A 13,527-nucleotide genomic window follows, 5' to 3' on the forward strand; every position below is an offset into this window, starting at 1 on the left:
ACTAGGGTATTTTAGCAAGTGACATTTTTAGCTGGACTGGGCACAAGTAATTTCTCCTAGAAGATTCAGTCTTTCTAGTACGGTATTTAGTTTTCCTTTGAATAATATTTAATCTCTTAATAGTGAAAGTAATTGCCCCCATAGATTGTTGGTGAGTTAGGCATACTGATTGTTAGGCATACTGTTATGTTCATTCCAATGATGAATTTTAAATCCATTTCTAGACAGTCTGAGAGTGATACCTTATGTTCATTTTTGGGGCCTTAATCTGGCATTGTTTTTTAGTCTCCACTATCTTTACGATTTGGAGCTGTAGCTATTTTTGTACCTTTTTATCCATAGCAGTTTTACTCATTATGCCCATTAAGTCACCCAGATCTAATGTATTTTTCTTAACAAGCTAATATTTCAATTAGTTCTGGCTGTGAGATGCCTAAAGTGCAATCTATCTGAAGGGGAGTGATGATGCTTAAAGCAGAAACCAAAAGGTGATATTAAAACAAGCTTCTATTTCTTCCCAAAATCTGGAAGGGGGGGGGGGAGCCATGCTTTGGACTAGTTGCTGTTTAACCATTAAAATGTTGTTCGGAGGAATAAAATTGATAATGCCAACGTTAACAAAAAAAAAATTACACAACAACAAATAGTCTGGTAGCACTTTATAGACTAACAAAACATGCAGATGGTATCATGAGCTTTCATGGGCACAGCCCACTTCTTCAGATGACCAGAGTGTTGGATGTTCAGAACCAAGAATAACCATTGGCACCTTCATTGGTTGGTTGGTTGTTTGGTTGATAATGTCCCAGCCATATTAGAGTAGTGGCAGTTAGTTGGGATTGGTCCTGCCTTTGACAGGGGGCTGGACTTGATGGCCTCCTGACGTCTCTTCCAGCTCTGATTCTGTGACCTGCTTCAATAGGCATCTTAATGTGACTTATTCTGGGAGATGTACAGATCCAGATTATTGTAAATTAAGAATGTTAGTGTGTAGTTGTATAAACAAAGAATAGGTAATCTTGCTCTTATCAGATAATCCAAATGACCACACGGACTTCCTCCCCAGAGGCAGCAAGGAGTAGGGATGTGGAAGCCGGTGCCCATGGGGAGCCGTCTTTTAAGCCAACTCTCCACAAGCACTGGATTCCCATGGAGCTGCCTTCCCCTGCCCCTGTGCACTGCTGCCTCTGATAGAGGGGGGCAGGAGGGAGCCAGTACACTCAGGAAGCTGCCTGCCCTGCTTGCTACCTTCACATAGGTAGGCAGGGCAGGTGGGATGCTGGAGCAGTCTGTCTGTGGCAGGCCAGGGCTCACTGTGGACAGAGGCTGATCTGTGGGATGGTGAAACAGCCTCTGCCTATGGCGAAGCTCTGGTACCACCCACAAACAGGTGCTGCTGCTGCCTCACACTGCTGTCTTTGTATCAGAGGCAGCAATGCGGGGCAGCAGGCAGGAGCCAGTCTGCATGGGATCCTGACTTTTACCACCGCTGGGAACCAGCAAATAAGTGTGTAACCGCTAAGACTTTGTGTGGCTACACCATTATTCAGTTAAATGGTATCTAACATCCCTCCTGTAAATTTGAGTTAAACCATTTTCCACACACAAAATTAGCCTTTTTTTTAATGAAGTCACACGAACCTATTAAGTTTTAACAATTAAGCATATTAACAAAGGAAAGCAAAAGACAGAAAAATAGATTTCAACTGCCACCCACACAGTCAGTATTTCAGCTCTCCACAATTGCCAGCTATACATTTTTATATCTGAATATATGTAAACAAACACATATCCTTGAAATGATATCCAGTCTGATCCTTGAAATGTCATTGTAAAATCTGTGGATTTACATTAGTTATAATATGGAGTATTGGCTGCATTGTGGTTTTCAAAGTGTTAGGATTAGCGTTTTCCATTGGCCTTTTTTTCTTTCCCCGGCCTGTTTTCTAATAACGTTAACCCAAGTATATACAACTTGTATCCAAAATTGGTATTAGTAGTACTTTGTCAATTAACTTTCATATGAGCACTTCACCCTGCAACCAAACCAGTGGACCAGTTATGAGGAATATTTTTTGCTGCACTGTTATCTGTGCTTGTTTTGTTTCCCCATTTATATTGCATTATATTTTCCTTTCTATTGTATTTTGATGTAATTTTGAAATAAAAACATTGATTTGTGAATCAAGAGTAAGTCATACACAACATTTGAAATGTCCTCAGAAATCAGAAGAAAGCATTTCTCTACAGAATATTTTGTCCCAATTTGTTTTAAATAATGTGAGTTTCCATTTTATTTTTTTTCATGCTGAAATGCTTTCTTTATTTGCTGTATACACCCACACATTTATGGTGAAGCATTTGTGTTTGAACCCATTAATACTGAACATGTAGTATGGCATTCACAATTATTTTATTTATATTAGTGGACAATTAAAATCTCACTTTTCTCTTAATTTCAGAACATTAGAATTAATTACAGAAACTGAATTTCTATGGTCAAGAAGAAGCACTTTATTTGAAGTTTGTACTATTTTGCATGAGATGAAATAGTGTTTTAAACATAGCACCAATGTGTATCCACTTATACTGAATCAGTTTTATTAACAGAAGTTTCCAATGAAGTTCTTCAAAATAACTTTCTGAAACTGGATTTTCTAATTTAAATTAATGTAAAATTTCAATATACTCTATTTAGTATAAAATTCTAAATTTTCTAGAAATATTTGTTTTCCATGGAGGGCATGGTCCGAGGGCATGGTCCAATTATAACTACTGCTCTTTTCCAAATACATATTTTTCTATAAGTGTATAATATAAGTGTCTTTTAAAATAGAATTTTTCTTTAATTTTAAAAATGCTGGAGTGAAGAGCATGTGGACTTAGTGAAATATATATTCTTTTTAATGCTTATGTAAAATGCTGTTTGACTTAGCTTTTTAGAAAATAAACATGATGCCAACAGAAACAAGCAAAACAATGTTATTTTAAAAGTGTTTCTGAATGTTGTTTTCAAGATTTTTTTTTTTATCACTTACATAATTTAAATTTTCAAACTAAAATGAGCGTCAGGACACACTTTTTATAGTATGTCTTCAGTTTTAACGCTGTATTTTGGTACAAAGGGTAATACACAAGTCAGAACATAAAATCTGCAAATTACTGATATAAAGTTAAATCTATAACTGCAGAAGGCAAATATCAATGGAAATGCAATTTTGATAGTACTTGTCAAATACAAAAAGCTTTAAAATAAAAAGCCTTTTTTCTAAAAATTACGAAAAGACGGCATACTTGAAATAACCGAGTTTAGATTATGTAAATAAGGACTTTATTTTTCTACTGCATTTTCTTGCAGTATTACACTAATATTTTTTAGATTGTCAGATTAGACTAAGTTCCCATCTGCACCAAGTGGATAACAGTTTTGTTCCTTATTGCTACGTATTTCCACCCCTCTGAATTTTTTTTCAATAGGTGCACTAGGCCTTCCAATGAGGGGAATGAGCAACAATACCCCTCAGTTAAATCGCAGCTTATCACAAGGCACTCAGTTACCGAGCCACGTAACGCCAACAACAGGGGTACCAACAATGTCACTTCATACGCCTCCATCTCCGAGCAGGTATTTATTGGTAGCTGATAATTTTTGCAATTGCGGTTTTCTGCAGAGCCATTTTTAAGCATATTTTATCTAAACTATTTTACATTCTAATTAATCAAAAAGAAATTATTTCTTTTTATGGATCACTGACTACGCTGAGGGAAATGGTATTTGTAATACACTGTTTATATGTGTAAGGATAGTGTTCACTTGCAAAGTTTGTTGCAGGAACACAACATAATTTTTGTCTGCTTTAGTAAATGTGTGGTTAAAATTTATATGCATGTTATACAGCATTCAGGATATCAGAGTAGTAGGACAGAAGCAATAATATTAAAAACTTTGGATTAAGCTATATGATTTACACTCAGAAGACTTTTACTTCGCTTTAAATTTTTTGTATGTATTCTACACTAAACCTGACCAAGGATTTGTCTCGTCTCTTTATATGAAAGGGGCATATGGCTTTTCTAAAGAAGCCTAAAACTCTGTACAATTTATTGAGAACTAATTATATAAGAGATGCCATATTTGAAATTATTCATGAATCTAGCTTGTGGCAGCCTAAAAATTGATCATTCATTTTAATTTCTTTACTGAAATTGAACAGTGTTGTATAGGTTCAACTTTTTGGGTGGTTTTATCTCTTTCAGGGGTATATTGCCTATGAATCCTAGGAATATGATGAACCACTCCCAGGTTGGTCAGGGCATTGGAATTCCAAGCAGGACAAACAGCATGAGCAGTTCAGGGTTAGGCAGCCCAAACAGAAGCTCGCCTAGCATAATATGTATGCCAAAGCAGCAACCCTCTCGACAACCTTTTACTGTGAACAGGTAAGACTGATTTGGTCAAACTATGTATGTGCAGTTATGTCATAGTCAGCAATATTTCTGAAATAAAAATCTAGTTTTATCCATTTATTTTAAAGCTTGAAGTGATGAAGTCTTATTGCCAGGAGACTGTGGCTTTATCTAAACTTCCAAGTTTAAAGAGCTGCCATGGCTGAGCTTTAATGCTCTCCCAGCACTCTAGGTAAACCAATCTCCACAAGGGGAGTAGCTCTCAGTCCTAGAAGTGTAGCTCTCAGCACCGCGAACCTGTTTACATTGGCACTTCACAGCATTGTAACTTGCTGTGGAAGGTGTTTTGTTGGTTTCCACTCTCCTGAATAAGAAAATTACAGCACAGTAACTTGCAAATATAGACTAGCCCGGTGTATCTACTTTGAAGGCTACGCAGAAGTCATATGTAGATTTCAAACTAAATTTTGCTTAACCATTGGTCATCCACTACTGTTCCTGAAAAAATGCATATTTAGTCAGTTGTTTTTAAAGAGCGGGTTGTTTTTTCCTTTCCTTCCACTGAGGAATAGCTCTTGAATCATCAATAATTTAGCTTATTTTACCTTATGTTACTGTTATGTTTATTGATTTTGAAGTTACCTATTTATTAATATTTATATAAATAGTTAAAAAGAACCACTACTGTAGTTTGGTTATAACTCATTTACCACACTTTATGTTGACATGACTATCCAACGGCAGTGTTCCCAATCCCCACCTTTTCATTTATATCCCTGTACAGTTTGCCAAGTAATTCATGTTACTTGAATGAATGAGAGGGAGATAAATTTTCAAGGTACAGCTTTTGAATCTCTTAATTTGTGCAATTCCTGTCCACTTTAAGAGAAGATGATCTTGGTGATCTCCTCAGCCAGCCATAGAAGGGATCTGGCAGCAGTTCAGATTTCTGCTATGTGGCATGAGAAGGGTGTCTTGGTCCTCTTACACTCTAGGCTATCTTACTATGTTAACTCTAATGAATATCACAAATAAAGGTGCAATTCAATTAGTGTTGTGTTTGGGGGGAAGGGAGGGGAAAGAGTGGCTCATTAACCTTAATAGAGATGCCTCTTTTTTTTTTTTTTTTTTTTTCTCCTCGCTATACCAAAAAATGGACAGGAGACATTTGATTTGGGTTTAATCAGGCCACAATTTTATTATTAGATATCCGGGTCTATCAGGCAGGTAACAGTGCACAATGCAGTTAACCTCTAGGTTTATTCCATAACGACCAGGGAGGAAGGGAGTGGGCTTTTTCTAGCTCCCCCTCTTTTCCATCCCTGTACTTCCAGCAAATCTATTACAGGGACCTTACCATCCACTCCTGCATATAAGAAGGTTAAGGTGGGCTATAAGAATGAGGGGTTGGCTCCCTGACATACCATTATAAGAGTCCCCAATTGCCCCCCTGTTTGTTCCTTTAACGAACACCTTTTTCTAGTTCTTTTCCAAGTAGGGATGTGAAGGACTAGTCGGCAGGATAGTTGGCTAGTTGCTCCCCCGGCCCCCCCGCCTTGCTGCCTCTGTTAGAGGCAATGGGGGAGGGAGAGGGAAGGCGGAGAAAAGGGCAGCACTGCATGGAGCCCGAGGTCAGCTGTAACACTTCGAAGACGGAGGTGCCCTATCAATTCATCGTATATTTGATGCAAAAATGCACTGACGATTCGATTAGTCAATTACCCAATACTTAACCTTATTTTCAAGTCATTTATCCAGTCACTGTGCATCTTTCCTGTGAAATACCTCCACTTTTACATCCACACTACGGTTAAACGATGAGTTGCAGCATATGGCTTATTTGGTCTGTGTAGAAGGTAGGCTCCCATCACTGTGTTTCTCCTTTTCAAACTTCATTCCGACGTGATGATTCAGCAACATTCTGCCCCTTTTACAGCATTTTTCATTTCTCCCTAAACCTCTCTCTCCATAAAGCACTGTTCTCAGCCAGCCAAATACCCTCCTGTTTAAAGGTGCATGGTGATCCTTCTGCAGTAGCTTTCAAATTGTCTTCATCCTTTATGTACATGCATTGTTTTCTTGCGTCCCTCTCCCATTTAGGAAGGGATGATCACTAGTACCTAGGTTCCAGGTTACTGATTTTTGTGGAAGATCTTTCCAATGTGAGGTTTTTCACTGGGTTTCAAAGGCAAATATACACGGATAAGTCTATAAATACACATTGTTATACTATAGATACCACTGTTGGTACTCATGTCTGTAAATTTAGTGTTATCTTGGATAAAGTTAAAAATTCATGAAGATTTTATGTATTTTCTTGACAGTTACATAATTGATAGTCACATCCATAAAATAATCTCTTCAAAAGTTTTCCCAATTTGAACAGTGTGTTAGCTGTTTAGGAATTTAGAAGTTATTTAACTTTCTCCTGATCAACTACTTCCATTTTCTTAAAGAGACTCTCTATTCCATGTGACGTTGAATAACGCATGGAAAATAATCTTGAGGCAATTTTTAATCCTGCTGTCTGACCTCTTGTATATGTCTGAAATCTGAGGACTCTTTAATTGCTGTACTTTATTTGTTGAGATACGTTGTATGAAAAGCACTACATATCAATAGGTTATATTGCATGCCCTTACTAACTACATCAGGATTGATTATCCTGTCAGTTTTCACCTGATCTAGAATGCCAAAAGATGCTAGAAATCTGTTTTCTAGACATCAAAGGGTTTAATGTATTCTAAATTCACCACCTGAAGCCAAGCTGAACGAAGTCCTTCTGCACTTAGTGTTCCTCCACTCATACCCCTGAACTGAATTAGGGGAACTAAAAATAATTTCATTTGTTCCTCCTAGTATGATTATGGTTCCTAGCATGCAAAGTGAGTTGTCTAATTCCTTGATCGATGTGTGCCCACATATGGGTAATCGTAAACCCAAAAGGTTAGGTGGGATAGCCTTTTTAATTTTTTTTTTAACGTTGGCCTATTTGCTTTTATTAATAAAGCATTGGAGAAACTAGGAGTTAATCTGGGCTTGATATGTCCATGCCGTGTTGATAAAATACCCTCTTGACTTACTTGTTTTTACTAAGGTACATGATACAATTAGGTGTCTGCTCTATTCTGTTTATCCATAGATACTATAATTTTGTCAAATTGCCAACTTTGTCATGATTCACTTATGAACCCATGTTTTAATGCCTATGGCTCTGTTGTCCTCAAGTCTATCATATTTTTCTTAATACTCCATTGTTAAAAATTGTAAATAAAATTGTCTTAAGTAAACTTTGCCCCATTGTTTATAAAAAAAATGGACAAGTGAGAAGTAATAAAACAGTGAAAACTGAATTTAAAAAATTAAGGTTTCTTAGCTGGTAGTAATTCAAGTGAGGTGTTAATCAAGTGTCTTCATTTTCATTTCTCACCCTGTCTTCTCCCACTCAGTTGAAGTTAGAAAGTGTTTATTTTTTTTTTTTTTGTTTGGCACAGTATGTCTGGATTTGGAATGAACAGGAATCAGGCATTTGGAATGAATAATTCCTTATCAAGTAACATTTTTAATGGAACAGGTGAGTTTCCTTTAAATAGGTAGAGCATGAAGTACAGTAGAAGGTAGGTATTTGTTAGCTAGTTAAAACCCAAAATTGTTACAAATATTTTTATCTCAAATTGTGAATTTTTGTAATTATTCATAACTTTGTACAGAATTGTTCACATTACTGAAGAATATGCACATTATCTTTGTGGCAAGTGTGTAATTCGGTTTTTAAGATCATAGGGAAAATATAAAACCTGTTTAGCAGTAACATGGCATAAAAATAATACTCCTGAAATACTGGGAATTGATATTTGTATTACTTAAGGCAAAGTAGAAAAACTTCAGTTACACTGAAAATAGTTTGTTTTGCATGGATTTTTCCTGATTTTTTTTTTTAAGTTTTTATACACAAATTCATAACAGCTATTCAGTTTCAAAGTCAAAAATAGTTAAAAAATCTGGGGATAAGAAAGGGATGATCCTGTTAAATGTTCATCTGGATGGATGGAAGTTACTATAACAAACAATTGTTTTTTAGAAATCTTCCCTTATTTCTAACTCCTCTTAGGAAGATATAAAAATGATCCTTTCAAATCAGTAGTTCGCTTTGTGACTATTTCTAGGAATCCCAGTGTATTTATTTGTATTGAGAAGACTGTGTATAAATTAATCCAGAAAAGTGATTTACTTTTGGTTTGTATAGCAATACTAAGCTTTCTGTATATAAATACATGGTTATAACTACATCTTAAAAGTACTGATGATGTCATAAAGTAAAAGGGTAATGCTCAAGTAGTTTGTGTGGTCACTAGAATGATGTGATGGCATTATAGACCTGTAATTCAACATTTTGTGTATATTCTGATACCAATTACAAATCAGAATTCTTGCATAACTCCCGACTTCCCTATATATCTTCTCCATTTGCTTTGTTTTTCTGCCTTGTTGTGAGTTATTGAGGATTAAAGGACTCCTGCAGTTTTGCCACCACTACTGGCCAAGCCCTTTTTTGCTGGTAGCTCTCTATTGTTGGCTTGGTCTCTTTTTCCTACTATGGAACCACTGTTAAATTCAGTCCTGTAAATTTGCAGATATGTCGTCACATTCAGAAGTTACCAGGCTCCTGGCAGATATTACTGAGTTGCTATTTTTAAAATAAAAAATTCTCTTATTAACTATCCTTGCCATCTAGGCCTTGTTTTTTAATTTATATAGAATACTGATTGAAACATAAGAAAAGCTAGTATTCTCCTACTTTAGTGGTGAGATTTTATTTCTTCAGCATATCACCTGTTGCTAGCACTGTAAACCATATAAATTGCATCTTGATGCCACAGAAGTGGTGTATGTTGAACATTAATAAAATCAGTTTGAATTTACATGTTTGTGAAAAGAAAAATATTTCTGATCCTTTTATTGTTTTATATGGAAAAGCTTTATTTCATGTATTGCAGTCCCTTAGTTAAAATTTCAAGGGGATAAAAAAAAGACTGCTTTTTATTTTAGATGGAAGTGAAAATGTGACTGGACTGGACCTTTCAGATTTTCCAGCATTAGCAGACAGAAATCGAAGGGAAGGAAGTGGCAACCCAACTCCATTAATAAACCCATTAGCTGGACGGGCTCCCTATGGTAAGAAAATATATTTCTGAAAACTTTTGTTTAATAAAATAAATGTTTGCTTTCCTGATTCACCTATGGCCGTTTGTAATATGATCTCAGGAAACAGTGGGTAACAATTTCTAAAGTGCCTAGGACCCACTGACAGTCGATAAGACTCCTAAGTTATATTTTCAGAAGTGACTGAGACACTTACAACCTTATCATCTTGATGCTTTTGAAAACATTATCCAACATCTCTGCAGTTGGAAGTTTACTTCAAACTTATTGCAAGTTGTTACTACTCAGCTCTTTAAATTGATCTTTGATTGAAAACTTTGCAATTTTTTTCCAGTCGGGTTCTGCATACTTTAATTGCTTTAATTTTTTTGTTTTCTGATACTTTGTTTGCCTGTTGGTCAAATTATATCAATGTATCTCCTTAATCCGTGGTGTCTAACACACTAGCCACATGAGGCTATTTGGCCAGTTGAGTGTGGCTATTTGGTTTTAACAGTGTGACTGTTTGGCCATTTGAGTGTGGCTAGTTTGCTACAGCAGTAGCCGCTATAGTGGCTACTGCTTCAGAAATGATCGGATGCCATGGTCCTAAATAGTTTATTTTAGAAATGAAATTTGACTGGTACAGTTATTAACATTAAAATGTCAGCATTACTAAGAGCTGTGACGACATACCATCAAAGAGTATGTCTACACTACCACCCTAGTTCGAGCTAGGGTGGTTAATGTAGGCAACCGAAGTTGCAAATGAAGCCCGGGATTTAAATATCCTAGGCTTCATTTGCATCTTGCCGGGCGCCGCCATTTTTAAAGCCCCGGTAGTTCGGACTCCGTGCCCGCGGCTACACGCGGCACGGAGTAGGTAGTTCGAATTAGGCTTACACCTCGTAACAGACTTTCTAATTCGAACTACCGTTACGAGGTGTAAGCCTAATTCGAACTACCTACTCCGTGCCGCGTGTAGCCGCGGGCACGGAGTCCGAACTACCGGGGCTTTAAAAATGGCGGCGCCCGGCAAGATGCAATGAAGCCCGGGATATTTAAATCCCGGGCTTCATTTGCAACTTCGGTTGCCTACATTAACCACCCTAGTTCGAACTAGGGTGGTAGTGTAGACATACCCAAAGACACTAGTTTCTTCCTATAGTATGCTACCTATTGATTTTTTTTTTTTAAATAGTGAACACAGCACTTGTGGGGGAAGAGGTTACATAGTAAAGAGACACTACTAATCTTGTGGAATGGTTAAAAATATTTTTTCTCATGTGATTTCTGGTATAAGTCAGCAGGGTAGCCTAGCCACAAAGTGCAAATTTTTCTTGTTCTTTAATATATATTTATACTCTCTCTTACTTGGATGTAACATTTGCTGTTATATAAATTATCACCAGGTTCTACAAGAAAGAGGGTCTTAAATTCTGTAGTTCATTCTCCAAATTTCTGGGGGGGAGGGGGAGCTCTTATCTTAAGTATATCAAAACAGACTAACTCGGCTTCCCCCTGAAGCTTAGGTATATCAATCAGCTTCTTGCCAAAGTATCTTATTTTCTTCTATAAATGCCTGAATCCATATACTCAGAAGAAACAGGATTCAGTCAGTCTATTTTCTAAATTAAAAATAAAAGGAGCTTTGATTTCTTTTTGACCTTAGAACACTGGAAAATGTCAAATGTCATCTATTGGTATGCTTTAATTCATCTACAGCTATCCAGAACCACTCTGAAAGATGAAATCTAGGTTTCCTTCTATCTGCATTTACCCTGCATGAGAGGTCTGAGGAGTAATTTGCAGCTACATTACTATATTATTTCTGAATGTCTGAGCAAGAGGTTGACCTCTGAGGTCTTCCTTTTATTAGTACAGTACATAATGCTGCTCTTCACTTGTTGAATCCAGTCTTCCAGTATGAATTACCTACATGTCTGAAATTAGGGTTAGAGTATCAAGGCTAGCTGATATCTGTAGACTTGCAGTTTTCCCTCTGGTTAAGTCACTGTCAAGTGTAACATAGTGAGGTTCTGTTACAAATTACCTGCATATCTAACTAAAATTTAAAAATCTAATCAAATTTCAGAAAATATTTTCCGTATTTAAAGGAAAACAGATTACAGTTTTAAAAAATCCGTACTACCAAAACACGATTTCCTTTCTTTTATCAATTTACTTTTTAAAAATCCTCTCATTTTATTCAGATTTTGTACAAGCTGTTCAGTGTTAAGAGTAAAACTAGTGGGTCTAATTAATTCTTTGTGTAACATCAGTACAAACAGTGCAGTTGTGCTAGTTATGAATTTGGTACAAAAGTTTTCTATTACATCTTGTTTAAATAAGAGTACTGAGTCAGTGATGTACAGTTCCAGTAAACCAACACACTTTCACTTTTTCATGTTTCCTGTTTTTTTAAAGTCTATTGCACTGTACCACTCGCTCATAAAAGTGGCAGAAGAAAATATGTTTTCATAGTAGTTAATGTTGTACTTGCTCTTATTTTAATCATAGTCGGAATGGTAACAAAACCAGCAAGTGAGCAATCCCAGGACTTCTCAATACACAATGAAGATTTTCCAGCATTACCAGGCTCAAGTTACAAAGACCCAACATCAAGTAATGACGACAGTAAATCTGTAAGTAAATGTTGAAGCTTTACTATTCCCTTCAGTAGCTAGGTTTCAACATCTTAGTTTAAAATTGGTAGTAAAATAATTTAAATACACTTGTACTTCCAGGTGACAAATTTTAAAAGGTCTTCTACAAACTACTCAGGATAAAAATATCACTATATGTACAATGCAAGTTGGCTGTCTTGGAGTTGAAGAACATTTTGCAAAGTTTGCTTCTAGATTAAAGATATAAATGCTTTAATATTCTCCATGCTGAGTTTTAATACATGGCATACTTCCAGTTCAGCCCCCTCTTTCCAGTTAGTCACGTTACTCTCTCATAATAATAATAATTAATACTTTGCAAAGTACAGCAGCTTCCGCTGAGATTCTCAGAATTCTTTATGGACTTACTGAGTTAGCTCTTGCAATGAACCAGAGATAGGGAAATACTGTTATTCGCCATTTTTTATATATGGCACAAGAATAAAGTGATGTTACCAGATATCACACGAAGTCTGTGTCAGAGTTGGGAATAAAGTTTTCTAACTCCTAGTACTTTGACTTAACCAGAAGACTATTCTGCATCCTTTTGGTTATCTTACTATATTTTAGAAATGTGTCTGCCCATCCATCTGTGAGTCTGTTCAAGAAATCCTCCTAAACAGTGAGAACTAGGACCACAAAAATTTGGTATGCAGCTTCCTCTTATCCTAACTTAAAGCAAGGTCAAGCTTTGGTTGTGCCAGGAAAACGAGATGTCTGGAATTCGATTTTTCTCACAAATGGAAAGGATGGTGTCTGACAGGAGGGGCAGTCATACTGCAGAATGACCATGTGAGACAGTAAGGGACACAGATAAATGCCCCCATTAGGCCAGCAAGGGGTGGAGAAAGACAGTGGTTGATCTCAACTATGTACTGCAACCAGTTTTGGGTTAGTGATTAATGCATTTAATTTGGATGATTCATAGGATTTCTCTTCCATTAATCTGTTCAAAGAAATTGCCAAAAGGGGAAATATCCTTGATGTGTACTAGCACCATATTTTCCATAGTAGTGGAGTATCGTAATTAGGGCTGTCGCACGATTAATTGTGTGTGCTGCCCCTATGAAACGCCGCTACAGCATTTCAAAGGGGCAGCGCTGTGGAAGCCCGGGATCAGCTGGAGTCCTCAGCTGACCCCAGGCTCGGTGCAGCTGCCTCTTTGAAATGCAGTGGTGGCTTTTCCAAGGGGCAGTACCGCAGGAGCTGGGAGCACCGCAGGAGTCCCCAGGTGACCTTGGGCTTTGTGGTGTGCTGCCCTTTTGAGGCACCAGAGCGGCACTTCGTAGGGTCAGCAGAACATGGATCCGGG

General features: G+C 37.0%; 1 protein-coding gene across 6 annotated transcripts in view; it reads left to right on the top strand.

Moving 5' to 3' along the window:
- Window positions 1-13,527, top strand: part of CNOT2 (CCR4-NOT transcription complex subunit 2) — a 132,614-nt gene that overhangs the window by 99,606 nt on the left and 19,481 nt on the right. For all 6 annotated transcript variants that reach the window (XM_075931731.2, XM_075931743.2, XM_075931736.2 and 3 more), the window contains 5 exons: window positions 3,478-3,625; window positions 4,258-4,440; window positions 7,902-7,981; window positions 9,457-9,582; window positions 12,070-12,194. In XM_075931731.2, coding sequence (XP_075787846.1) covers window positions 3,478-3,625; window positions 4,258-4,440; window positions 7,902-7,981; window positions 9,457-9,582; window positions 12,070-12,194 — 662 coding nt within the window. The remainder of the gene's footprint in view (window positions 1-3,477; window positions 3,626-4,257; window positions 4,441-7,901; window positions 7,982-9,456; window positions 9,583-12,069; window positions 12,195-13,527) is intronic.

Source organism: Pelodiscus sinensis, chromosome 1 (assembly GCF_052426305.1).
Source record: "Pelodiscus sinensis isolate ZL-2025 chromosome 1, ASM5242630v1, whole genome shotgun sequence".
Classification (NCBI taxonomy): Eukaryota; Metazoa; Chordata; order Testudines; family Trionychidae; genus Pelodiscus; species Pelodiscus sinensis.